A 27,448-nucleotide genomic window follows, 5' to 3' on the forward strand; every position below is an offset into this window, starting at 1 on the left:
CAAATCTTGAAGCCTTTCTTTCACTCCACACTTTCCCACCACCGTGAGAACTATTTCTCATTAACAACCAAATTGGTTTCAGATGCTCTGCTATAAGATGTTACCTTAGAAACCATTTGGTTAAAGACTGTGGCTTCCTTCCATAGAAATCTCAAGCAGTGAAAAGGCAGATTTTCTGGCATAAATCAAATCCAATTTCTAGGGTTCACTAAACCTTTTCTCCTCAGAATAATGTTTTGTGACTAGATCTTAGCAGTTAATAGTGCACGAAGAATTGCTGGTGTGAAGCAGTTTTAAATTATTTTCATTCTATTCCCTTAACTCAGTTGAAATTACTTCCATTACTTACCATACCTGGACAGAAACTTTAACTTCATAACTATTAAGGATATTTACTATGTGCAGCAAATAAACAGACTGAACAAAAGTATTATTTCCTTCCTTTTAAAAACATGTACTTAGACCACTCTATCTGATAAGGATGACGTTGATTAATTAACATTAGACATTTCAAAATATTTTACAAATGAGACAAATACTCCCAATGTGACAAACCCACGACAAATTTTTTCTCCTCTATAAAACTTCCACAAAAAAGAATGATCAAAAGAAAATAAAATACTAAGCCCATATCTTGTACTTAATTAGAACATTATCAAAATCATTCCTATGAAAGATTGACTTAAAAATAAGTTATATAAATTATTTATGATTATACTTAGCCAACATCCAATTATGTAGATAGACAGCAAATTTAAGATGTGCAGTTGAACATGAGGCCAGTAAGTCAAAGCCACTTAAAATACTGTAAAGATGAAGAGAACTGTGATTTGCAGTGACTCATAGCTTTACACAATGAAAATATATGTACATTAATTACCATTGTGACACTGTAATTCAAGCTGATGGGTAATTTCTGACATCATACCAGTGCCCTTTTCTTTCAAAGTGCACTTGTGAATGATGACAGATCCTCCTCCTGCACTACCACCTGACACTATGAGGGCTGAGACCCACATGTCCTACTGGTAACTAATTGTGTTCATGAGCTCCAAGGACAGCAACACCCCAGCTCCCCTTAGTGCAACAATAAAGAAAACTGCTGAATAAATGCTTATTTTTCCCCACATCATCTTTAGAATTTAAAATGCATTTTCTAACAGTGTCTATGACAAATAACATCTTCTTTAGCCCCTCCTCTCACACTGCACATTCAGCCTTAGAACTTTACACATTAGAATGCAAAGCGCCTCCATTCAGGCACTAAGAATGACAAACAGACCTTCAAGTTATGAAACTGCTGCAAAGCCACAAAGAGGGCTTTCCCCTTTCTCCCTCCTTCCCCTTTAACAAGGATTTTGTATTACTCTCTGTGCTGTACTTTGCATAAACATTAGAACTGAAGAGAGTTCAGGAATTAGTACCTCCCTTCTCCCCATTTGGTGGCATGAGGAACTGCTGCAATTCGGGTTACAGCAGCATGTGACATCACCATTCAGCGCTGCCAAAACACTATGCTAGCAAGCTCTGGCAAAGAAAAAAAGGTATGATGACTAAAATCTGCTGCATGAAGGATGAAAGATAAAGCTTGGCTTTCTTTCACCCACCCCCCAATTTATTTTTTTAATATTAAATTTTATTTTTCTTTTTAATATAATTTTTTTACACTAAAGGAACACATTGAAACACAAAAATTATATATACTGGAGCTTGCTTCTCTGTTAATTTCAAACTACTTACAAATCATTTGTTCTTCTTGGGCAATTACGCTTGTAACATTTAAAAGTCTTAATGGCAAAGGAACGTTAAAAGCATACACATGAAGTGCCTCTGCTTTTACTCATAAAAGTTTTAATTATTAAACAGTGGTAGAAACCTAAATTGATTTATTACTTAGACTTAGTGAAGGACATCTAAAATTCATCTGTATCACATCAGCAATACAGTGATTACCAAAAAGAATACAATGTGAGAAAGGAAGCTATTTTTCTGCTATTAAATCAGTTTATATGCCATAATATAAGGCAAAATCCCCAGCTAACATATAAAAATCTGACCTCATAGATTTGTAGGTGTACAAGAGAGTAGAGACAAAGCAGCAAATTCCCTCATAAAAAAGGAGAATATTTCTGTACTGTGTAGACTCTGATGTAGGCAAAAGTTGGCCTGGCATTTTGCTCCAGATGCATTTATTAGTATCCCTTAGAACAACACTTGTAGAGCATTCAGTCTTTTTTAAGGAGTAAAACAGCACTAGGCTGGAAGGAGGTGAAGCTGGAAGAAAGCAAAGAAGGTAGGAGCTCACCAGGTTTAGTGAGGTTGGGAGAGGACATTGCTTTGTTCCACTGTCTACAAACACCCAGCTGCCTGGGATATGGCCACATTCTGTACAGGAGAGAAGTTAAATATCTGGAGGCCCCCAAAGATCAAGTACAGCTTCTCAAGGTCAGATCTACTGAAACAGTGAATGAATTGAGACAGAAAGATTTATAAAGGTGGCATTTTGTTCATCACAAGAGGCTATTAAGGCAACTTGGTAACCATGGGTGAAAAGCGGAGCCTCAAGAGAATAAAAAAAAATGGTTAGGACATAAAACAAAGGGAAGAAATAAACAGCCAATTCTTATTACAGGATAAGATTAATAGCAGCGAGTGCCATAGGTCTTGGTACCAGGACCACTGTTCCATAAATTTCCTTAAGAACCAAAGCCATGAAGAAACAGGAGGCATGAATTAAAAAAAAAAAAAAGGCACTAACAGCAGAAAATGAAAAAAAAAAGTAAAGGCTTGATTCTACTGCCATTGAATTGAAAAGAAAAATCTCATTTTATTCCAGTCAAGCAGCACTGGGTATTTTTTTGACCACAGCTAAGCTTAAAAATGAGAATAAGCAACTCTGGGATTAATAATTAAGAAGTAACTGGATTAGTAGTACATAATGGAATGTCAAAATGCTTCCATTCAGCATTAAATTTATGTAGCAGTTTGATGAAAAACAACCCAACACAACCTGATGTAATGAAAGTGGAGCAATCTGATTCTGTGCTTTTTGCCAGGAGGTCTATTTGTTGTGAAAAGAGCTGGGAACAATACAAGAAGCCCTGAGTGGCTGCAATGCAAATGATGCAATGTCTTAAAGCAATCAGCAAAGTAAAAATCAGTCAAAACTTACTTTTATGAATTTATTTACTCAGACAAAGGTACAGCAGAGTATCAGGAATATTATCTATGAAACACCCTGAAATGAGGACAGAGATATTTTAGTGGTTTCCTTTGAGTCTGGAAGGACTGTGTGTGTATTACTTTCCTCCAGGCTTTGGCTGTTTGACCAAAAGCTGCTCTAAGCAGTACCTGACTGTTTTTCCAGCTACAGTACTTATAATAATGATGCTGGGCAATCTTGAATGACCTTCTGTAAAGAACATTATAACTACTGATAAAATACTCAATGTGTTTAACCTGAGTAACGCAAAATGAATATAAATACTTGATTATTTTGTTTAGTAATTGCATCCTGATGGCCCTTCCCAAACAATGGAATTGCAATTAATTTTATTCTTTAATTGGAGGGTATCATTTGAGACTTTTTATATCATCAAGTTGTTATTAATTTCAGCTTCCCCAAAGATTACATAGAAAGCAACATTACACAAAAAGATTCTATGCATTTTTGGTATCAAAACCAGCGCATCTTTACAAGAAATCCCTGGCTACTTGACCAAGCCACCTGAATTTAATTATTACCATCCCTAAAAAAAGCCCAAACAAAACAACAAAAACAACAAAGAAAAACACACACATACAAAACCCTGTTCTAATGGGAATATAACTACCATATAAAGGGGATGAAGAGAGTTTTAATAGAAAGTACCAAAACAATCCTGAAGAGATGTCAACAATTCAGCACATGACATTGACAAAGGTTGTAATGTTTCAGTTACAGGAAGAAAAGCCCTTGTGTTACTGAATTATAATAAAATGCTATAGAGAGTGGCATTTTCACTCCTCAGACTCGAAAAAAAAGGAAGTGACAACTGTGCAAGTGAAAGCTTCCTACTTAACAGAAGTAAGCATGAACAGTTCAAACTTGGGATTTTTATTCCAAAACCTGACAAGGATGATACTGCATATGCCATTTTGACAAGTGATACATTTTTGAGGGTGCTGCTTTAGGTAAGCACCAAGTATTCTGCAGTTAGAAAACTGTAAGAATATAATTTTCTACTATAGCACAAAGTCTCGCCATCAGATTCTCAGACACATGTAGCTCCTATAAAAAAGTGTAACTACATCTGTAACTTCCAAACAGTGCCACATTTTATATCAGTTGTTTGCCACACACCAATCTTACTAGCAAGATAGCAAATGTATCCTTTTTCTAAGGCAATCTACAGCCACTGTGAGGTAATGTACTGTCGGGGGCATAGATTTACACTTGAGACAATTATTAGGGCCAAAATGTCAATTTATTTTAGACTTAAGACTACTCAAGTAGAAAGCAGCCTTCGTAATGAAAATTGACCATAAACATGCCTGACCCTCTGCACATGAATAATGTTGGCTAACAAAACAGTTAGCATTAAACCATATGAAACATAAAGTTACCAGCAGTTTTCATAGCCATATGATAAGGTGCAGATTATTTTTATCTGTTAATTAAAACTTTAGTTATACAACATATTATTAGCATAAAGGTGAGCTGCCCTATAATATAATTGCTTGGTATCTCAGGAAAGTCAGCTTGCTTTACCATTGCAAGTAGACTGGTCTTTTTGCCAGACACAAGATACTAAGAATAAGCATCTAAGTAGATAGGAAATTCTGGATATACACAATTTGGCATGTTATTACAAGTAGCCCTTCAGACTAAACCTGAATTTTGCATACTCCATAGCCTTCTCTGGTGTAAAAATTTGTCTTGCCCACTAGAGATTTTAATGGAAATGGATCCTTCTCATTAGGAACACTTTATGCAAGAGCACAGAGCCCCAGAAAGAGAATGGTAACCTAATGAAAGACTTAACCTCCTTCCCCCCATCTCCCCTTTTGCATCAAACCTTGACCAACTTACTGAATTTGTATACAAATGACAAATAAGTTGTGACATGGAAACCCATTTAAAAAAAGGAAACCAAACCCAAAAAAACACCATCACAAATATCTTTTGATAACTGAAACTTGAACAAGAAGAAGAGATATTTTTGACAGACTGCTTTTCCAGTGTGCTGTTGCATTCTCTTGAGTAACATGTTCTGGCCAAGAAACACACTACCTGTCTCCTAATTCAGCTCTCAGATATTATAAAAGGGGTTTCATCACTTCGAAAAAAACTTGCAAAGCTATCTGAGCTGCCTTCCAGGTGACACAACTGCATAGTTGAAAACATCTTTATGCATATTTATCTCTCTGAAGCTTTTAGAAAGATTATCTAGCAATAGAGGCAACATCCGTATCTACTGAAGTTGTCTTTGAGGCACCAGATAACAATTAGGTCTGCATGTTTAGAGGGATAAGAAATGACAAACAAATCTTGCAGAAAATGGCCTTGCAGAAAATGCATTTTCATTTAAGAAAGTTTACTTCTGCTTCATATCCAAGTAAATCTTTTGTTAATGCAGTAAAACTGAAAGGAAAATAAGCAATTAATGTGGAAAAGAGAAGTGAGAACAGCTACCATAAAGATCCCATTGTGTTAGCCTGCATATTGTGGTATTTATAGCCTGACCACAAATGCAACTGTGGCAAGTCTTCAACTTTTTTTTTCTCCCTTCTTAAATTCTCAGCATTTTGCAGCATATATCAGGGATTTCCTAAAATGACCTGACTGGTTCCTATCTATTACACAATCCTCAAAGATCTGCAGACCGTACAAAGCAATATGTAAAGCGTTACTCTGGCAAGACAAACAAGTGAAATCAAAAGGACCAAATCCTGCTCATGACAACACCACCACTGTAAGTCAAGAGAAGTTCCTTGAAAGCCAAGAGAAGCTCCTGGAAAGCCATACCTGCCAGAAGTTACTGGGCCAGAAAAATTCAAACTTGATTTTCTTGCATGCCACTACCCATTCACTGTGGTATGAGTTCAGGTGTAACAATAGACTACTCAGAACTTTCCAATACAGCAAAAGGACAGGGAGCAGCTATTGGGTGGACAACACAAAGGAATCTTTCTGCATGTCTACTTTCTAGTCAGTTTATTCTTCCCATAACCAAAGAAATGTATTACTACCTCCAATAAAAAGGTGGTTCTGTAGACAGTCTGAAGCACAGTTCAGCATATACTGAAACAATGAACATATGACAACCAAGTCCATTCTCTAAAAAAGACTATTTACATTCTTTTTCCTTTAATGTTATAAAAATATCTCCAAGGAAAGTAAATTGGCAGTAAGCATTGCAGGTTAAAGTAATTAACCAAAAAACACCAAAAGGAAAAAAAATAGTAATTTTTGAACAACATAAGCCATTTTGCTCACTACATAGCGACTGTGTAAGAAATACTAAGCTGCATCAAATATTCATCATCATTAACCACCACTCCCTTGTGCCTCACAGATGTTCACAGGTTCCTACACGGGATCTCAGTTCCACAGGTGGAGTAAGGTTAATTCTATCATGAGAGTCTGCTCTAAAGAAAAGTCTGCTCCCAAGCCTGGTAAGAAAACACACCCAAACCACCAAACCACCGGACATTGCCCCGGGTCAGGTGGGAGGGGAGCGATGTGTTCGCAGCACAACAGCACGGCTCCCCAGCAGGCCCAGCTGGTCGCGTTTGGCAGGAGCACGAGGCTTCACCGGGCAGCACAAGGGCTCTCGGAGGAGCGCCGGGCCTGCCCGGCTCAGCGCGGGCAGCTCGGCAGGAGCCTCCGGTCCGGGCTGCCTGAGGCGAGTCCGGCTGCGGGCCAAAGGCAGCGTAGAACCTGCCGAACCGGCCAGGCCGGGCCGGGCCCCGGCGTGACCCCCGCCCTCTCACAACGCCTCTGGTAGGGAGGCGGGCTCTGGGCGGGCCCACCGCCACTTACCGAGCCCCAGCACCGGAATGCTGTGGCCGCTGGCGACCGGCACCGCGGGCACACCGCCCGGACCGAGCCTGCCCGTCGCTGCCATGACCCGGCCGCGGCCCGGGACTACAACTCCCGGCGGCCCCTGCGCCCCAGCGGCGCCGCGGGCAGCCGGGAGCCGGGCGAGAGGAGCCGGGAAACGAGCGGCCGGGAGCCGGCAAACGGGGAGCCGGGAAACGAGCAGCTGGGAGCCAAGCTGTCCCCGGACCTGGGGCCGGCTCCCGGCGAGCGGTGGGGCGCCCCGGCTGACCCCGCTTCCGTTTCCCCACCCTGAGGCAGGTGGCGGCTCGGGCCCTCCCCGAGCATGCTGTACCTGGTGGGGCTGGGCCTGGGGGATGCCAAGGACATCACGGTGAAGGGGCTGGAGGCGGTGCGGCGCTGCCGCAGGGTGTACCTGGAGGCCTACACGTCCGTGCTCACCGTGGGCAAGGAAGCGCTGGTAGGTCTGGCCACGAGGCCCGAGGCCTCTCGTGCCACGGAGCCGGGGCCGTGCTGGGGCTGGTGGGTCCGTGGGAGAAGTGTGTACGTGACCTTCACATACTATGTTTCATAGGAGAAATTGTTTTGCTGCTATGCAAGAAGACTACAGCAAAAATAAAATGTTCCTTCCTACAACTGTTGGCACAAGTTTTCATCTCAGAATCTACCAATACGTGCAGACCTTGAGATACTGGAGGACTTGGTTAGAAAATGTCTAATCTGTTTAAAAACAACAACAAAAAAAAACCAAACCCAAAGTCATACCAGAAAAATACATGCTTTGAAACCCTGCACCTCTGTATCAGCCGGAGGTGTTCTGACATGCCTGCTGGGAATTACAATTTGATTATCTCACGTTTCCACGTGGGCCAAGCTGCCTCAGCATGTTGGGATTCCCCGAACAGGCATGGTTCAGTCAGAGATGGGCAGCTGGACAACGTGGAGATAAAGTTTTCATTAGTAAACACACCTCACGGAAGACAAGGGTAGTAAAAATTTGCAAATCGTAGCTCTGAGGAGTTCACAGATGGTCACAGAAAGATGAAGTTTAATGCTGCAATAATACCAAAAAATAGCATAGCTGCCCACAGACCAGAGATCTTGCCTCTGAATAAGCTGATGCTATCTGGGTCTTGAGTTCTGTATGCCCATAATGTACCTGTATGCAGAGCTGCATATTCATAGAGTAGTGAGACTTTTACCTTGTAGTCAGCATTACGTGGTTTCCATCTACAAGGTAGGCTAGAATATTTGGAAAGAATTTCTGGCTTATCTGCTATATGAAGATATGCTCTGTTTTTTATGTCTCTTTTCAGTACACTGAAGCAGTCTAAATTGTAGTCAGTCCATTCAAAACAAAATGTTCTTTTTTGTGGTTTGATAATTGGAAAACTGCTAAATGTTAATGATTACTTAGAGATTTTTACTTTTCAAAACGAGCATTTGTTATCAAAAGAAAAATGAATGGATTCCTATCCGTATGAAAATAAAACACTGCATAATAGAAAAATGCTGATGATTTTTGATGTGGTTATTTTGGGTTTTCTTGTCATATATTTCTTTATGTTTTAAGGCTTTTGCAAACCTTGAGATACCAAAGATGAGATAACTGGGGAAAAAAGATCAATAAAAACAAAGTAAAAACGTTGTCTTACCTGAAACATCTAAAGTCCCAAGAGGGACTTTAGGAGTTAATAACCAAGTGTTTATAATACAGCATGTTTTACATGCAAGTGACAATGCTGAATAGTTTATTTACTAATCTGAAGGTCAGTCACTCCTAAGTACCACAAAAAGTTACAGGAAGACCCTCAAGTAGTAAAGAGCAGATATTTACCTGCAGAGACTTTCCAGATATCCTCCTGTGTTGGTGGTATTAAAATCAGGCTATAAAAGTCAAATGACAGGACTTGCTTGTTTATTGGGTTGGCCTAAAATGTTTATTAAAAGTTACTTTATGTTGACCACCCAAATCCACCCTGAGTTTGGTGAAAGAACTTTTTGGACGCAGTGAGCTCCCAGTGAATCTACATTTTACTTTCTATATATTCTCTACTTAGCATGCTGTGATTAGCATTGTGGAGCAGTTTCAAAGCATGCAAATAGATTCCCTTGGATGAAGCCAAACTGAAAGGTGTGTTCCTGAGACTGCACCCAGTCTGTTCTGGAGCGTGCATTTGCTCACAGTGTTGGGCCAAAGCCAGCCTGGTGCGATGGCAGCCCATGGAAAGGGATGTGTGGTGTTGTTATGGAGTGCTCTGCTTTACAGACAAGCTCCCCTTGTGCTGATGTGCATCTGTGCTGAGGTACCTAATGAAAACCAGTGGGGTGTCAAAATTTGCTGTAGTTGGTTTAGTACAGATCTCAGCAATACTGCAGGGTGACCATCAGTCACAAATCACAGATGCAAGATTTGTTTACACATTTATTTGTTCCCCTCTCTGTTGAATCTGTACAAGTTACAGTCTGTTTCATGAGGAAAATAATATCCTGATTTTATAGAGTTAGGAAAACCTATCCAAAAGTGGGCAGGAATTCATATTCAGGGAAGGGAATGTAGCCTGGTAACAGAGGTCCCATACCTATTACTCTCACTATGGGATGGATTTTTTTTATGGAAGCACCACTCTGCTTCTGTACAGGTGTGATAGTTCCTCATCAATTCACTGTTCTGTGTGGGCGAAGTCACAGAAGTCAGAGGAAGACCTTTCTGGGTGATAACTGACTTTAATGGTTTTATCAATCTGTTAATATTCATAATCCCACACAAATTTGCTGACTGCTACTTAGAACAAAAATACCTCTCTTGGTCTTTGCCCTGGAAAAAAAATTTAATCTTGTAAAGAGCATGTAAAATGCATGGTGACACAACATGGCATATATTTTCAGTATGATCAGAAAATGTGTTCTAGAACTAACTGAAGTTTCATATACAAGTGTGCAGTTCATTCTGGAAATAAAGGCATTTAAAATGTACAAAGAGAGAATGGTTACTGAGCTGCTGAAGAAAAAATAAGGACATGATCAAATACATGTTTACCTGTATACTTTGTAAAGTACTTCTTAAAGAGAGTTCAAGATGATGGATTAATATGAAGTCATGCCTTAGATGTGGTTAGCTAAAGTGTACTAAGGAAAAATCTGAGAGAACAGGTTGTGGTGTAGCTAGTGTGGTATTTGTATGTGGTTTGGTGCCAGTATTGTCAGTAGGCTAAGCACTAGGCTCGGGCTGTGAGAGGGGATGCCTTACAGCAGCAGGTTAAATTAACTCTGCACGGAGTCCGCCCAGGTACCCTCAGCGTGACTGAGCTGCTTTAGGTACAGCTCCTCAGCTGACACAGAAAGCATGGAAAATCAAGTCGGTTTCAGGATAAAGTTCACATTCACTAATTTTTGTCAGCTCAGGAGCTGCTTTATGGGAAGCTCAGGTGTTCTTGCAAGCAGAGGTGAGGTTCACCAAGACATGGGGCAGGTTGCTGGGGAGAATAATGAAGTTACCTATTCCAGTGTCCATTGGCTGTGCTCTTGAGTGAGCACTCAGAGAGATACAAAAACATTCCTAAGTGTCTTATTTTGATGTTTGTTATTAATTTCAATTTCTAGGAAGAGTTTTATGGAAAAGAACTGATTTTGGCTGACCGAGAAATGGTGGAACAAGAAGCAGATAGCCTTTTAAAAGAAGCTGATGTTTGTGATGTTGCATTTCTTGTGGTTGGTGATCCTTTTGGGTAAGACGGAGCAACATTTTAATAATTGCTGTAGCTTCATCACTTTTTTCAGTAGGAAGAAGCCATCTCTGTAACTGTAATTCTTTATGAGGAAACTGATTTTCAGACCAGAAACACTTTTTGTGTCTGTATATTCCTTATTGTATTAAAAATATACGTGCAGTTGTCTATGCTTTATCTTGCTTTGGAGTTTCCTTTCCCAGATGTCCATTATAGATAGGAATGTGGACCCTCCAGGATGTGTGAATCTTTCCTTCAGCAGATACTTATAATTTCATTCATTATCATTTTATTCTCTGTGCTATCTTTTATAACAAATACTTTGCCTCATTATTTGTCTTATAACAGAAGAAATTCTAGGTTATGACATAAATAAGAAATGTGCTGTTTTGGAGGAATATTCTTTTAAATGTACTTATAAACTTGAGCTTTTATACTCAGTTGTTTTAGAATCAATACAGATTATTGGTTGTATTGTCTGCTTTAATATATGCTAGTTTTTAAAATCACTTATGTCATTATAAATGTCTTCTCATGTTGGTTTATTAGGCCTTTTGTTTCCACTTTTTATTCCTGCTGGAAAGTATAGTCTTTTTCTATGACCAGAAGGATCTCCTTCTGTCTCTTTGGTCAGGTATCATCAATCTGTAATGTCAAGCCATGCAGAAGAGCTTTTCATCTCCAGCTGGTGATGCAGGATTTATACCACAGTGTCAAGGGGCACAAGAAAAATGAAATCTGAGCACCTTATTTGTGAGGGAAAAAATGGAGTTTATGTAAAAAGGAGCAATGTGCACATCTGTCAAAAGCAGATAATTTGTGTAAATACAGGTTGAAGGCAATTGGCAAGAGAATATTATATTAAACTAATTATGGGCAGATGACCCTGTATTTCAGAAATATTAATAATACTTGCAGTCCATGTTTACATTAAAACTAGGATTTGTGCAGAGTGTAGAGCCATGTTACCTGGACCCTTGTGCTCTGATCCATGACTGATACAAGCATTCAAGATGAAAAATACAAACTACATGGATTGAAATGTAGCTGCTACTTGTAAGCAGTACTCTGACCTGTCTCATTATCATTAGTTTCAATGTCCAAATACTTCAGTTATGGTTAACATACTACATAATTGTTAAAAACTACCTTTTTTTTTTAATGAGTTGCTTCTCTATAAATGTTCATGTTCTTAGCTCTTGCTGTCACAGCTAGAACTGCTCCTATGCTCACATAGAACCCTAAGGACTTAGGGAGTTGTGAGGTTACTAGGATAGAGTATGAATGTTTCTGTCCTAAGAGAGGCCAGAGGGGAGGAGGATAGAAGCCCCTTGCAGCTGATCACAGAGTTCCAAGTATATTTGCAGGAGAGCAGAGTACTTGGGAGCCACAGGAGATGCCAGGTGTTGGTGGTTAGTGGTTAAAGCAATAAAGCAAGCTGTGCCCTGTCATCCTCACTGTTGTTCTCTGCAAGCTTTTATCTGTGTATGTGGTAACACCCATGGATGTGCTACAAGAGTCTTACAACTTGAGTAGTACAGTGGAAAGCCCACCACTCTAGGCTGGTGTTAACATTCATATTATTACTACCCATCAAACTTAACATCTGTATCAGTGACAGAAAATACTGCTGTGGTTTTGGCTGTGGAGGGATGACTTCATGAAACTTTTCCTGGTATTGGAACTGAGTGCTCATAAGGGCACTTCTGCCTTTAGCTACAGTCATTATAGGCAGATCTACTGGGAGAAAAAAAATGCTGGCTGGAGCAAATTTCAGTGAATAAAGCCAGCTGATGCCTTGGTCATTATTAGCATAATCACAAAATCCTCCAGTGCTCCTTGTCCTTGGTATGTGCAGGCAATAACACAAGGCTGTAAAACCAGTCTCCTCTTCTCTTAGAGAAGACATTCTTAAATCACTTTTGCTTCTAGAAGTCAGGAGCAATGTTTGTGTAGTAACTAAGGATTTGGTTCAGATCACTTTACTGGCTTCGCCTAGGTCTGGGAGCCTGTTTGTATAAGGGTTTCAGATTTCCCAAGTTCAAATTCTTTTTTTTTTTTCCTCCACTGAAATTGATTTCTTTTTTTCAATATTGATCTTTACAGCCTTGCCAGCTGCTGCCACATTTGTGTTCCAGTCTGAAGCACCTGATCTGCTGACTGGATGCTGGTCAGAAACACAGCACCAAAATTATCAGGCTAAAACCAGGGGAATTCTGTTAGGGTAACTGAACAAGGCCAGGGTGAAAGCAATTTTCCTAGTTCATTGTTCTGATGGCCATATGTTATTACTTTCCTTCCTTCTTTGGAATGGCTACATAAAGTGTGTGGTACATCTTGGGAATGAGATGTCTAAGGTCATTGATCAGGTTTGATAAATTTAGGCAAGGGGTAGGTGCATTTTCATATTTCACATACATACAAGCAAAATACATATGTAAACATTGTTGCAGTTCAAAGATTTGCTCAATCTGTATGTACTGACCATTTTAGAAAGGCTCTATCTCAACTGCTTAACTGCAAACCCAGTAATTCTTGCAGCAGTTAATCACTGCAAGGTGTTTCTTGAGCCTTAGACCTGAACTTAGCTCTGTTTGAAACAACAGTATTTTACCTCTTTCAGAATAAACTTCATCACTCAGATTTAGGCATTGTTAATTTGAGTAATCTGGGTTAAATATGAAAATTGATTCAGTCTAAGGATGTTTTTTCTAAGTAAACGTGCAGTTCACCTCTGTCTGTTCAGAGTTCTTGTCTGAGCGTGGAGCTTTCCTGGCACACACTGGTGCAGATGGGAGAGGGCCTGGCTGTGTAGTCAGTAATGTGAAATCCTGGAGTTTTGTGGAAGTTTGTGCCAGAGTTGACATTTACAGTTCAACGGGTGTTCTACAGACACCTGCAGAAGACAAAGGATACATGGAACTTTTCTTTTCAAGTACTTGCCAAGGCTACTTTATAAAGTAACAGTTGTAGAAGTGTTACAGTTTTAATGATGCCAGAAAGTTGGAAAGAGCTGTACCATACTGAGGATGTCTGGCATTTCATCTGTGGCAGATGACCTATGGAAGCCTTACTGGAGTTTTTATTTTCCTGTAACCAATAGGATATTGTTGCCATTTTGCCACCTCTGCATTGTCCTTGTTGTGAAGAGTTTAATTTTATTTCAAAACAAACTACAATGCTAGTAACACTTGGTAACATCATGTTTTCAATGTTTAATTCCTTCCTTTTCTTACCACAGGGCCACAACACACAGTGATTTAGTGCTACGTGCAGTAAAATTGGGGATTCCTTACAAGGTCATTCATAATGCTTCAATAATGAATGCAGTGGGCTGCTGTGGTTTACAGGTAATATTTTTCTATATGCATATATATTATTTCACAGCTGCTAAGCTTAGAATTGGTGAGCTCCTTCTACTGCTGTGGCAGTGCATGTTGCAATCCCAGTTTTGAAGATCTGTACCAACTGTACACTTAATGTTAGAAATTTTTAACACTTCCTTTTAGCATGCCACATGTCAGCAAAAGCCCCTTTCAGTGAGCTCACATGAAAATTAATAGTAGCAGTTCTGTTCTGCTCTGCTTTCTAACTTCCCTCTGCCCCCAGGAGCCTTTGGTATTTAAAGTTATTTTACAGATAAAGTTTTGCTCATGTTTGCTTCCTCCTACCACCGATGGTAGCATCAGGTATCAGGTAATACCTGATAAGTTTATTTTTAAATAAGGTTGTTATCCTGTGAAGAATTATGCTGATCTTGTCATATAGGAAATACATGCACAAGCCTGCATATATGTCCAATTTAGATCATAACTAATTCCAAAGTCTTGAATATGATGCACTCTTTCTCTAATAAATCTGATCTGTCTCCACTTTCTGCCCATCTGATGAGGGAGGAGGGATTTGCCTAGCCAAGGACTAATAAAACAAATGACAGCTTTTGTGCATCTTGAATGACTGAAGTAGAAAAGGTCTAGTGATCCCCAAGAAAGTATTTCCTTTTACACATGTATAGCTCCATTATTACTTTTACTGCATGAAAGATATTGTGGCAGTGTTTAAATCATAACTAATCACATATAAATTAGATGAAGCTTCCCCCTCTAGTTTTTATTCATCACTTTAACATAGAACCTGCCCTCTCAAGGTTTAGAATAGTTCCCTGTGTATGGGACCCCTAAGCCAAGTTCCCACTTTACAAAAGCCCAAAGCAAGCAGAGGAATGTAAATGTACTACAGACAAGTTGGGTGTCTTTCCATCACCAGGAAGGAGGAATTCCTTCCTAGCAGTACACAAAAGAACACAATTTATTTTAATTTCAGCAAACACCTGGTACCTTCAAATTTCCACTGACTAATTCCAGTACTCCAAACTCCATTCAAATAATAATGCTGGCCAACTGCAGAAAATTTATTGCTATGAGTTTGGCTATTATCTTTGGTTTTGATTAGTTTGATTAATTTGCCCTGTCTGACCTGTCCCATTAGCTAATGCTAAAGGGAATGCTGCGCAGCATTCACACTCTTAATAATTCTTCTTGTGAGTACTTTCTTAGTGATACCTGCCTATTGCTGCAAGACTTGGGCAAAATTATCATTTAGGAAGGAAATAAGCTTCTTGGTGTCTAAAATCTACAGACAGAGAGCAGCTGCCACATGACTGCATTTACTGGGGTGGGTATAACAAGAGTTGTGGCTGGGGCTCACCCTTCCCCTTTTGTCTTGATGGTGGTGCAGTTTGCTTCTGTTGTCAGGCTGTTGACAAGCAGCTTCTACTACTTGCTCTCTTTTTTACTGTTCTCTTACATTCATTAGGAAGGAAGATGCAAGGCCCAAAGAGTTTTTTAAGTTTTCTGAAGTTTTCTTCCCCCACAATTCAGCCAGGCATGGGAAGGAGGAGTATAGAGCTTTTAGATTAATTAAAAAAAATAGACCAGAAACCTAATGTGAGTATACTATAAACAGTCCCTAAGGTTATTCACATATGCAGAGTTTTTGAGATTAGATTGCTATTTCCTTATCCCATGCTGAAGGGAGCAGACCATAAAGGAAATGGGATGTTATTCACTCTGGCATTAGTCCCCTTTTCCATTCTGGCTTGGGAGGGGCTGCCTTCTCCTAAGTCAACATTCCTGTTGTCGTATGAGGCATTTTAGGAAATAATGATTGTATTGCCAGGCAGAATGTAATCAGTTGTATGTTTAACTCTTGATTGCTCCTTACTGGCATAAACAGCAAGTGAGGTGGAGCTCACAAAAAAACAGCCTTGGATTAACTAGAGTTGTGTTGGAAGTTTATAATTTCATTCAAAAGCCTTTAAGTTCATGGCTTTCTACTTCCATTGGTTTACTTTTGGAGTTATTGTGTCTCAAATTGTAAAGTTCCTGTCAAATATAGGAGGGATTCCTCTTTTGCTTCACCACAGAAAAGGCTTTGCTTTTTTTCTTGTTCTAATCTGATTGTAATACAAACCCTCTCTCCTTTTTAGTAGAGAAAAACAGGAAACACCTTTATGCGCCGTTCAGAGAGCCATGTGCGTAGTGAGCTGTAACTGCTGATTAGGCCATCAGTGAAATGCAGCTACAGCACAGTCTGGTCACAAAAGAATGTCTCTGGTCATCAGAGCAATGTTTCGGTGCAGCCAACAACATTCTGGTACTGTGCAGTTTTCCTGTACAATGATTTAGTGAAGAGCATCAGTGATGGTTTGTTACCTTTCAATAGCTGTAGTTTTTGCCAAATAATAAAGAGGGGTGCATATCTATTTTCAAATACTTTTTTTTTTTTTTTTTTTTTTAACTGTCTTGCTCATGTAACAGAATTAGTGAAGTTGTTTTGGAATAATGAAGAAAAGAGTGGGGTTTTAATTTTGAAAATTAAACTTCTTGGAAGTTCTGACAGATTGATAAACTGTGCTGGGATAGTGTAACTCAGCAAACTGGTAGTCTGACTGCGCATAAGGCTCTGTGATTTGCTGTGTCTCCCTCTTCTATATTGTTTTTTCTGTGCTTCACTGTACCAGATTTTTCTTTCTGAGGCTGAAGAAGCTGTTTTCCCTTAAAAAACAAATCTGGTTATGGGAAAGAAACCAAGAAAAGTGCTCTTATGTCAGTGCCTCCTAGCATGTTCTCTGCAGGTTCACCCTCTTGTCTGGAGTCTTCTACGTGGGTGTGTTTGTCACTCTGACTTCTGTTGTAGTGGAGAACAACCAGGCACTGGTGGTGGAGGACAGTCAGGCACTTTGCTATCTGCACACACTGCCAAGGAAAAATAGGCTTTACCTGTGCCCACTCTCAGCTTTTCAGAATAGGGCTGATTGCTAAGGTTTTTGAGGCCTAGAATAAAGATGCAGGAAACTGAGGATCTCTAGTTTGCATATTTCTCCTTCCTTTCTAATCTGCATGACATCTGGGTTGGTCTGGGGAGGTCGCTGGGCAGAGTGGTACTCTCAGGACAGAATTCTCTGACCCAGTGCTGGTAATGTATCCTTGAGGTAGAATTATTGATGGTCAAACACATCTGGAAGATTCTGCATCATGCTGACCTGTGGTGCATGTGGAGGAATGATGCAGTTTGAAATGGCTTGAGATCATGACATTAACATAAAGAAAGAGGATTGAGAACTGAAGTGCAAAGCTGGAGGCAAGTCACAGGATGAGATAAAAGGCTAAAATGAGACGCTCCTTTCTGAGTGTTTCTGATGTTGCTTGTTTTGAAAGCCTTTGGTTGGGTAGCTAGGAAAAAAACATGCTCTAGCAGAAAGCTGCCTTTCTTTTGAGATGTACCCACTTTCCACCTGAATAGCTTCAGAACAAACATCTGCATGTGCCCTTGTTTCTTTCAGTGACGCATCTCGGGTTTTTTGTTTGCAGTCCACTTAATTCTTGTAAGACAATTACAGTTAGAAAATAGCCTTTTTGCTAGCAGCTGATCACTTAAATGCAAAATCAATGCTTACTGTTTTATTTTTGAGTTTTCACTGAACAGGTGAGTACATTTCCAGTGTCAAGTTAAAAAAATACTACTTAAAGATGAAGAAGCTGAAGGATGCTATCATTAATTACTGTGCTCACAGTCAAATAGAAACCCTGTAGTAGCTGCAAGAGTAGAGCCTTGGAGTCCCACCCTTGGTGTGCCTTCATCTTTAAAAACATTCTTTGCTCTAACAGGAGAGACTTTACACAAAATGACTGACTGTTAAACTGTTTTCCATCTCTGATTGTTTTTTTCAGTTACTACCAGCTTCTGAGCCTTTAAGAAGTTGGCATTTGTGTCTCAAGCCAATTAAATGTTAGATCAATGCTAGTCACACTACTTCATTACTCACAATTGCTGTCCAGCTTAGTGCCATTTGTCACCAGCAAACATGGCCCAGAAACATCTGTTTCATCAGGTTTGGGAGTTTCTTTTCTTTTAGATATTTTCATTTCATATTAGTAACCTTAGTCACCTTCAGGGCAGGAAGGAAATATTGCTTGATATTGATGGAAAGAATCTTAGAAGGTTTTTAAAGATAAGGTGACATTACCTTGGGGGGGCGAATCCTCTCCTATTCAAGTTTATTTTCTCAGTATTTTGATAGCTGAATTTTGTTCTGCTTGTGGAGTGGCTATTTCCTAAGCAGATCCAAGAAGCAGCCAAAGCAAAATGTGCTTGTCCCTCCAACTGATTTTATGTGATTTGTCTCAGCTGCCTTCTAAAGACTGCAATTATGTGGAGTGGGTTTCCCTCAGCCAAATGAGGGAAACCCACTCCTTTCTCTTCGGGGTTACTGAGGGGACTGGAAGTTTTTGGGACAGCTGGGGCAATCTCTTGGCTTGCAGTACAAAAAGGAGACAAAGACACATATATGTGAATGATAAAACATTTCAGTTTCATGTGAAGGTTCTCATGAGAGGCATCTGAAGTTGCTAAAGGTCTGTGGTGCTAAATAAGGTAGTGTAAAGGGCTAGAGCTGGGCTTGTGGTTGTTTCATACGACCAATTCCAGGCAAAAAAAAAAAGATTGAGTGATTCTTGCTGCTTCTTTGTTGACAATCGTTCTACTTCTTAAGCTGCTATCAAGCAACAATAGATAGTACAAAAAACAGTAGGAGCCCTTTAATTTGATGTATATGGTCTGGAGGGCTGTTAACAGGTTAGGCAGAATAAAGGGAAAAAAACCTAACTCAGGTTCCTTATCTTTGAGGATGAACATTGCATAGCATTACATCAGAAACTCTATGACAAAGACAATCTGTCTTAGCTTTTCTGGGTGTTCTCACTGAGATCTATCAGGAAGTAACCTAGATAATGCAAGGTGCTCTGCAGTCTCTAATTCCATTGAGGAATAGTCTTAGGAGAAAAAGCCTCTTAGTTCCTACCAGTGGGTTGTGATTAGGCTGAGAAGAGTCTGAATTTCCATAATTCACCTGTGCTGTGAGAACTATCTGCAATGTAACCTGTGACTGGAACATAGCTCCATAGCATTTCAGCCCTACAGGGTCTCAGGTCTACAGGCTGTGTAGGGTGGCAGGTCTGAAGAATGCAGGAACTCATTTTTTTTGGGGAAGAACCCCACATATGTGACCAGTTCTGAAGCTATTTGAAATGTTAGGAAAGGAGGGAGGTTCATAAGTGAAAAATTGCTGTGTCACCATTGAAGCTGATACAGCAATAATTCTGGGAAAGATGCTGTAAAAATAGATGTCTGTGTTTTGAAATGTTTACTTCTTGGTTTCTCTGCAGCTGTTGGCCAACTGACCTTTAATATTATTTTGCATCTTCTCTCCTGCTTGCTTTAGTACTTTTTAGAGAGGATGGTGGATCTTCCTTTTTTAATTTCCCTATTTAGTCTCAGTTTGTTCCGTCTTTTATGCTCTAAATTTTTGTGGTGATTGACCACACCACTATTTCAAGTAAGGACAATTGATCAGGACAGTTTCAGGGATCTGATATCATTCAGACCAGTCTTTAACAAAGTAACTCAGCAGTTTCATTGAAATTCCACTTGCATGAAGACTTTCCAAGGCGAGATCATGGTACAGCACTTTCACAGTTCATTCTGGCCTCTCAATTTGCAATCAATTCTGCTTGTATAAACAAGAAGTAAATAAGAAATAGCATTAATAGAAGGATTAAAATACTACCAGAAAACAAGCCCCAAAAGTTGTCAATCATTCTTTCATGTCAATAAAATAGGAAGTTACATCTTGTTCTGAGGTGATGTAACTATGAGTTGAAGAACAGCTTTCTGCAGTATTTTGTGAGCAAAATAGCAGCAGGGCATTGCCTCAGAGTAGAGAGTTCTGGCTTCCTTTGCTGACCTGAGCTATTGCATTGCAAAATTTGAGTGCACAAAGTTTTACTTAAGCCAGATACTACTTGGGGGGAGGGTGTGGAGAAAGGGGTATTTCCAAAGACTGAGGTCTTTCAAAATGACCTTTTGAAACTTCTGTGAAGTTTTTGAGCATTGAGGAGAAGGTAAAAAGTTTGGTTTCAAGCTGAAAACACAAAATATTTGTCCAACCATTTCACTGCACCCCTTTGAAATTCTGGCACTTTTGTGCCTGAGCGGAATGTAGGCACTCTAACAGATCTGCTCATCAGTGCAAGTGTGATGCCTGAGATGTTTGGGCTTGTACAGAACACACATTGCCCGCTCCTAAATGTGCTTCATGTAGAGTGCAGCACACACAAGTTGGCTGTGAAATTTCATTTGCTCTTGCCTCTCTTTAGAGCTGTGCCAGCCACTGTACAGCCTGATCCTGTCTCTGCAAATATGCACAGCTCATCATCTTACTGAACTCGTGAACAGTCTCAAAGCATGGCAGTAATCCTTAGTTGTGTTGTAACACTCCTTGGTTAACAAACATGTCAGACAGTTCTATTTCAGTGAAAAGAATGATTCCTGGAATTTTGGGGACCCTCTGCAGCCTTTTCATTTCAGTGGGTTTTGTCTTTAGAGGACCTGCTGTCTTCTGTATCCTTAGGATAGCAGTGAAATTTTTGGCATTTACTGCTCTCTCTGCCACAAGGCTTTTCTTGAAAGTCAGATACTTCATGCACAAGTTCAAGAGGTGAAAATTAGAACACAGCAGAGGAAACTAAATTAGGAACAAATTGAATTCTGCATGGATACAGGGAGAGCGTTTTTAAGTGTAAGTTCTGATACAGTCATGAGTTCCTTCTTTAATGCAGGCTTGCCCTGATGAAGAGCAGTTCCTTTGTTTGCTTAAATGTCACACACCTGCAGAGATCAAATACTGGATGAGAAAGAAATATTGGTTTGTGTGTGTAGAAGTGTTTGTAAGGTAATTGGTTATGAGTATTCAAGCAAAATAGAGGTATCCACTTACTGCTTCAGTTCCTCAGCATTCAGATTGATGGTGTACCAGGGACTTTCCAAAGTAGTATTCCCCCCTCTATAGTTTAAAGTAAAAACAGGTGTGCATTAATCTTAGGAAATCTGTTGTTCACAAGTTTAGATAGTAGAGGGGTGTAAACTGCAAAAGCATTTCTAGGAGGTTAATAAAATATGTCCCACTTTATCTTACTAGTGTAGAAACTACTTCTGTGCTTTCCAGGTGCTGAGAAAACAGGTGTATTTTTTTGAGACTAAGTACAGTTTTCTACGATATTAGTACTTCATGAAGGTGTTCTGAAGGTGTTTTTACTAAAGAGACAGGCAACAAAAATGTTTCACTCTTTTTTGACATCCAGGCTTCAGTATTAATGCAAAATCCAGTAAACAAAGGACAGATTAGTGAATGACTGGATAACTTGTTTAACTTCTTGTTGGCAAAGAGGATGGAGAATCTTTGTAATGGGTAATGGAAAAGAGAACATTTGGAACAAGCACTGTAGGCTATAAAGTTGAATGTCCAACTCATTCTTAACAGAATGAGGCAGAGTAGTTTAGGAGTTCTGATTCCCAACAAAATACCTCTCAGATAATAACATTTTTCCCATTTCTGCACATCCTTTCCGTTCCTAAAGGGCAGAGGTGGAAGTTTTTCTTCCTTGGGTTATCAAAATGCCAAAGGGACAAGGTAAGATTTAAGGTTAATTGAGAGCACTTTCTGTCCTGAACAAGGACTGCAGCTTTAGGGAGGTGGCTGCAGTGGTTGCAGGTGCTGAAGGCAAGCACTTAGGTTGGTATCAGACATTGCAGCACTAGTGGAAGATTGCAGGTAGGAATGCTACCAGGGAAATTAAAGGTATCTTGCTCCCAGATGCTGTAACAGTGAAGGGGAGAAACTTCTTGTACTACTGGATTTTCAGATTTGGTACAAAATGGGAATGAGTTCTAGGCAGCCACATGAAAAATAGGAAAAGCATAGTTTTTTGGGTTTGTTTTTTTTTTTTTTCATTTTCTAGAACACAGCCTTGAAATAGCTAACAAGTTGCATCAGGAGCAACTTATTTGGTTCAACCTGTATTTACTTTACTGGAAGAACCTTTAGGTTGTGAAATGTACACAGTATGTTCTTGTCCTTGTGCTAGAATGAAATACTTAAAAAGAGGAAATGTTTTCAGTTTTTTTCCAGGAATCTTTGAATAAATTTTATCACCATGAATGATTAAAATTTGAGCTTTTAAAAATAAACATGTTTCTGCTGTGATTCAAGTTCTGCTGTACCAGCATAAAGGAGTTAAAGCCACAGCCTAATGGCACAGTAAGAGAAGTATGTATAGGGGAATCCCCACATGGCATAGGGCTGCCAGAGCTGCTTCTATGCAGGGTCCTCTGCCAAAGCACACACAGTGCCTTTGTCTCCTGCTCTGGGCTTGGAAAAGCAGTTTTTCCTTCCAGGAGTACAGAGAAAGTGGGAAGGGTATTCCATGTAGCTGTTGTTTCTCTGGTGGGCTTGAGCAGACAGAATATTGGCAAGCTGTAAAATCCATCTGGGGTGGCCCCATTCCAGAGCTAAACAGACCAAAACTGATGCATGGTTTTCCCCTATTTCATGGCAAAAACTGCTTCCAAGCCAAATACTGCTTTAACTTTTCTTACAACTTTCACTTTTGCATCACCAGAGATGATTGGCAAGACTATTGCTTCAAATGGCTTCACCAAGATGAGGGACTTAGGGTAATGAATGTCTTAAGACTGAGAACAGAGACAGTGAGTATGCTTGACATAGAATCTGCTAGGAGTGTTCTCCTAGCAATATTCCTACCATATGTGCATAAACCATGTTGTACCTCTCTGCTTCCTGCACAGTCTGTCTTCAGAGCTTCGTATCCACTGTCTCCTTCTCCTGACTGTAACTTCTTTTGTCTGCTAGAGTTTCCATCTGCAGCAAAATGCCATTTTAATATAAACACTACTGTATCAGTAGAACCAAAACATCAAATTATGGCATTATTCAAAACTGTCTAACCTTAACCAAAGTAAGAAATAAAAACCCCTTAACCAAAGCAAGAAATAACAAATAATAATTTTGGTGTTAATCTTACAAAGTTTTTACCTTTAAAAGGACTTCAGAATTAAGTAACAATAGAAAGTATATTAGAAGTTACTAATTACGCATTGAAAAGGTGAATGCAGTAAAAACTTTACAGGTAGTTCATGGCTTGGTCTTTAACATTTTTGTATGTTCTTATTTTTTCTTATTGCACATGTGTGTTACTGCATTTGCTCTGTTTTACAGTTGTACAATTTTGGAGAAACGGTTTCCATAGTGTTCTGGACAGATACATGGAAGCCAGAGAGCTTCTTTGACAAGATTGAGAAGAACAGTCAGAATGGAATGCACACTCTGTGCTTACTCGGTGAGCAGCAGCCACTCTCCTGCCTTTTAGTCTATGTATTGAGTGTTTACCCAGCTGACTCGATCACCAGATAAGCAAATGTAATATTAAAAGGGTTAGTGCTGATGAACTTTTGAACTGAAAGTGACTTCATGGATGTAGAAGCAATTTGCTAAACTGGGCACTTACAATCTTGGAGTTTTGCATTTTAACCTTTTTCATCTGAGTCACTTTGGTTTAGAAGTTGATTATGCAACAAGGAATGCTTATTCACAGTTAAAAATGTATCCAGCTTTCAGTATGATAATTCTGGGGGGAGGCATTTTGAGTACAGGTAACATTTGCATTCCTCTTAGAAAGATTATGGTCAACTTGTTTCATAAAATTGCAGCTGTTCAGAGTCTTACCTACCTGACCTCTATTTCAGTTTTGCCCAAATCCTTTTTTTTTCCCATAACAGAAGCTTGTTCTAAATTTTGATTGGGACAGTAAGGAAGTGCTAACGAAAGTCAGGTTCCTGCATAGCAGTGATGTAATCACTGTCGAGCAGTCAGACTGTTTTACCTTCTGTCACATAATGTGCTCATAATTTAAGAGTAGACCCAATGAACTGGTGTGCTTAAATGTGCTAGTATTTAACTATCATATGGTAAATATGCCTCTTTGTATATTTACCAGGACTTATTTGGCTGTGTTGCTCTGAAATCTCCGGAATTAGTCCTATCGTTGGGTAAAACCATGTGCATAAAGTCACAGGATTTTGTGATTAACTAACAGATGAAACAGTACAGTGTGATCCATATTCTAATAGCTAAATATAATAATATAATAGCTAAAATGTTGTTAAAGTTTTAACTACATAGAAAACTAAGTGGGAAGCTTGTAGGGAACCTGTGTTTTAATGTGTTTTGTTCTACAGATATTAAAGTGAAGGAGCAGTCTCTGGAGAATCTCATGAAGTGAGTCACCATTTTGAAAATACATAGAAATACACAGTGCCCCTATAAAGGTTTTTTTGTACAAGGAACAAAGGTTCTTTGCCCATAGTCTAATACTGAACTTACCTGTCTTTTCCTCTAGTTCTTCTCAACGGCCACTGTCTTTTGTTTCTTACAAGGGGTAAAACTCTTGTTCCTTGCAATAGGGCCTGGCTTTATTTACAGTAACTGAATTGAGTTGCAGCAGAACATGATCTTTTCTGTAACTGTTCCTGTGAGAAGCACTAAGTCAGAAAGGGGTAGGTGAATGAAAGTGTTCTGTCACCTCCTGAAACATTAATATCTGAAAAAGTGTTCTAAATTTATTCTTCTGTACACTGGCTGGAACAGTGCAAAGTGCAGAATACATAACACCCTTCTTAAAGAGTTAAATAAGCAATGTACAGAAAATGCTCTTATGCTTGTTTAACTGTATTCAAAAAGCTTTTGCCACATCTTACTCATCTCTGCAATCTGTATGGTTTGACAGTGGTGAATATAAATGGTTCCTTTATACACATGCTGTAACTGGTCTAAATTAACATTTGTGAAGTCTCACAGTATCATTGAGGTTTGTTTATTCTGGAGTTTCAAAATAAAATCTGTTTGACTGAATCCACAGTTGGCAAAGAAAGCAGCATTTCATTTAAGAATATATTTCTAGTCTATAATCATCTGTCTACAGGGCATTTAACAGAAAAACAGTTGTATGCCTTTGGATTTAAGTCTAATACAGCCTTCAAGAGTAGCTGCAAAACCTGCATCTTGCTTCTAGCAGCTGAATTTGCTTTTAGGCTCTAAATGATATGGCAGCTGGAGCCCAGCTGTTTCACAGGTGTGGTGAGATTTCTGTATTCTTTAAAAATTCTACTCTTGTCTGAGAGCCTGGGCCTGTTTAAGTTCAACCTGCTGGTCTAGAGATCTCTTGAAATAAGCTGTGAGATTTCTGGGATAAGAAAATGGGTTATATGTGAAATTTCTCTGTTTTCCTTCCCTGCAGAGGAAGAAAGATTTATGAGCCACCGCGCTACATGAGTGTCAATCAAGCTGCAGAACAGCTTCTTGCCATTATTCAAAACAGAAGGCTCCAAGGACTAAAACCAGGTATGACTGCACTGCTTCTGTCTGCTACCACCCCTCTCCAGTCACACCTCTTGATGAGCCTCTGAGCTCCATTCCCTTCCTCTGACTCCCAGAATTCTGCTCTGCAGAGGATTTGGGCTGTCTTAAAGCCTCGTCACAAGGTGGATTTAGCCAAGCTTGAGCACAGCACAGTTCAGTGAGCATCAATGAAGGTGCATTGGTGGCTCCAGTCAAAGCCTCAGTCAGGAAACCCTGCACTGTTTCTATCCATGTGGAACTGTGAGCTCTTTGAGCCATTAAAGTTGCAGGAGGCAGAAGGATTCTGAGCATTTTAGATCAGTCAAGCTTCAAAAAAAATCTCAGCTCTGGTTTTACTTAGACTGGTCACATTCTGCTCTATGTGAACACCAGCAGAGGTTAACCCAAAGATGCAGAACTGATTTCCACCTTGAATTCTTAACACTAGTCAATACCAAACTGAAATATTTATTGAGACCAAGGGTAAAATCACAGGAACTAATAAAGATGATGCAGTTCTGTCACAGAATTTTTTTAACTAATTCATCTAGCTTTACTCCTCATTTAAAAAGTTTGTTCCTTCAATACAGTTAAAATTAAAGTCACTTAATTTTATCCTTTACATAGAATGAATTAGAAGCAGCAGTTTCTTCAAAGTGAACACAATTCCTGAATGAATTCTTTCTTCCTTATCAACATCCTTAAGCTTTATTTTCTTTGAAGAGGAAGTTTCTTTCTAGGCCACTCCAATAATTTAGTAATTGGAGGTTTAAGAAAGCAGTGTTAAGGTTTAAGTATTTTGAGTACTTTTTCCTTTATGACAGGACCATTAGTCAATAAACATTTAATCTTCTTTCTTACAGAAATTACCGAAAACACAATTTGTGTTGGCCTTGCTCGTGTAGGTGCTCTAGATGAGAAGATTGCTTCAGGCACACTACAGCAGATGTCCACTGTGGAATTGGGTGATCCGCTACATTCCTTAATTGTTACAGGCACTATGCATCCTCTGGAATTGGAAATGCTTAAACTTTTCTCTGTAGATAGTTCCAGTTTTGACAATAATGCATGTCAAAGGACTACTTAAATAAAAATGAGGCATTTACATTTTTATTCCATCTTTAATTGCATACCAGCATAAAGTTACTGCTATGACTATTTAAGACTTGTCTAACTGTAGTTAGACTGTATATTGCTTCCGAGGGCAGCACTACAGGACCATGGATCTGCTTTTACCCAAGGCTGCAAACTGCACCTGCTGGTATAAGCTTCTACCCTGCAGACACTGCCAGAAACTTCTAAACTTTTCATTCAGGTCACTGACATCCACACCAGTCTTGGACTGTTGACTAGGATAAGAGTACCAGGTATCTGTGTGGCATCACTTGCTATAGTGCATTAACCCAGCCTACTGCATACATTGTTGTAAGTGCATTATATGTTGAATTTGGCCTTTCATCTTTGCAGAAACTTAGGAGTTCTCTTACCAATAGAGAACATTAGTGTGCAAAACCTGTTAGGTCTGTGTCCATCTTTGCCTTGGGAGAGTACAGACAGGTGAGAATGCTCAAAACCAGAGAAAACCAAGAACCTTCCCTTTGGACAGCTGGTGAAAGAGGGGGGAGAAGCTGCACAGAATTTCTTAGTTCAGAAGACTGCAACTTAAAATAGAACTGGATTTCTTCATATGTTAATGCTAGCATTTATGAAGAGCTAGACTCAACTGCAGCAACCACAATTAACCTCAAGCCAAGTCCCAGCAAACAGACTGCAAGAATTCTCTTAAAAATCAGCTTGTAGATGATAGTGGTTGCTATTTCAACTATTCTTCACAGTATGATGAAAACAAAGCAGACCTGTATGCAT

The 27,448-nt window shown here is 39.5% G+C and overlaps 2 protein-coding genes across 6 annotated transcripts in view; one reads left to right on the forward strand and one right to left on the reverse strand.

Moving 5' to 3' along the window:
* The window catches only part of LOC107208068 (uncharacterized oxidoreductase ZK1290.5-like), a 44,818-nt gene extending 37,682 nt beyond the window's left edge, over positions 1-7,136 (reverse strand). For all 4 annotated transcript variants that reach the window (XR_004498466.1, XR_004498465.1, XM_033516320.1 and 1 more), the window contains exon 1: positions 7,025-7,136. Coding sequence is in view for 2 of the 4 variants with exons in the window: in XM_033516320.1 (XP_033372211.1) it covers positions 7,025-7,109 (85 nt within the window). In the remaining 2 variants the exon portion in view is untranslated. The remainder of the gene's footprint in view (positions 1-7,024) is intronic.
* On the forward strand, positions 7,133-26,695 carry DPH5 (diphthamide biosynthesis 5). Of its 2 annotated transcripts, XM_015635962.2 has the most exons (7): positions 7,133-7,502; positions 10,646-10,770; positions 14,012-14,120; positions 23,405-23,525; positions 24,424-24,463; positions 25,482-25,585; positions 26,446-26,695. In XM_015635962.2, the coding sequence occupies exons 1-7, from the start codon at positions 7,368-7,370 to the stop codon at positions 26,667-26,669; spliced, it is 858 nt and encodes a 285-aa protein (XP_015491448.1). In that variant the 5' UTR covers positions 7,133-7,367; the 3' UTR covers positions 26,670-26,695. The 2 variants fall into 2 exon arrangements, with proteins under 2 accessions (XP_015491448.1, XP_033372209.1); XM_033516318.1 differs by lacking the exons at positions 7,133-7,502; positions 10,646-10,770; positions 14,012-14,120 and adding an exon at positions 21,824-22,875.
* The last annotated feature ends 753 nt before the right edge of the window (positions 26,696-27,448 follow it).

Source organism: Parus major, chromosome 8, assembly GCF_001522545.3.
Source record: "Parus major isolate Abel chromosome 8, Parus_major1.1, whole genome shotgun sequence".
NCBI lineage: Eukaryota > Metazoa > Chordata > Aves > Passeriformes > Paridae > Parus > Parus major.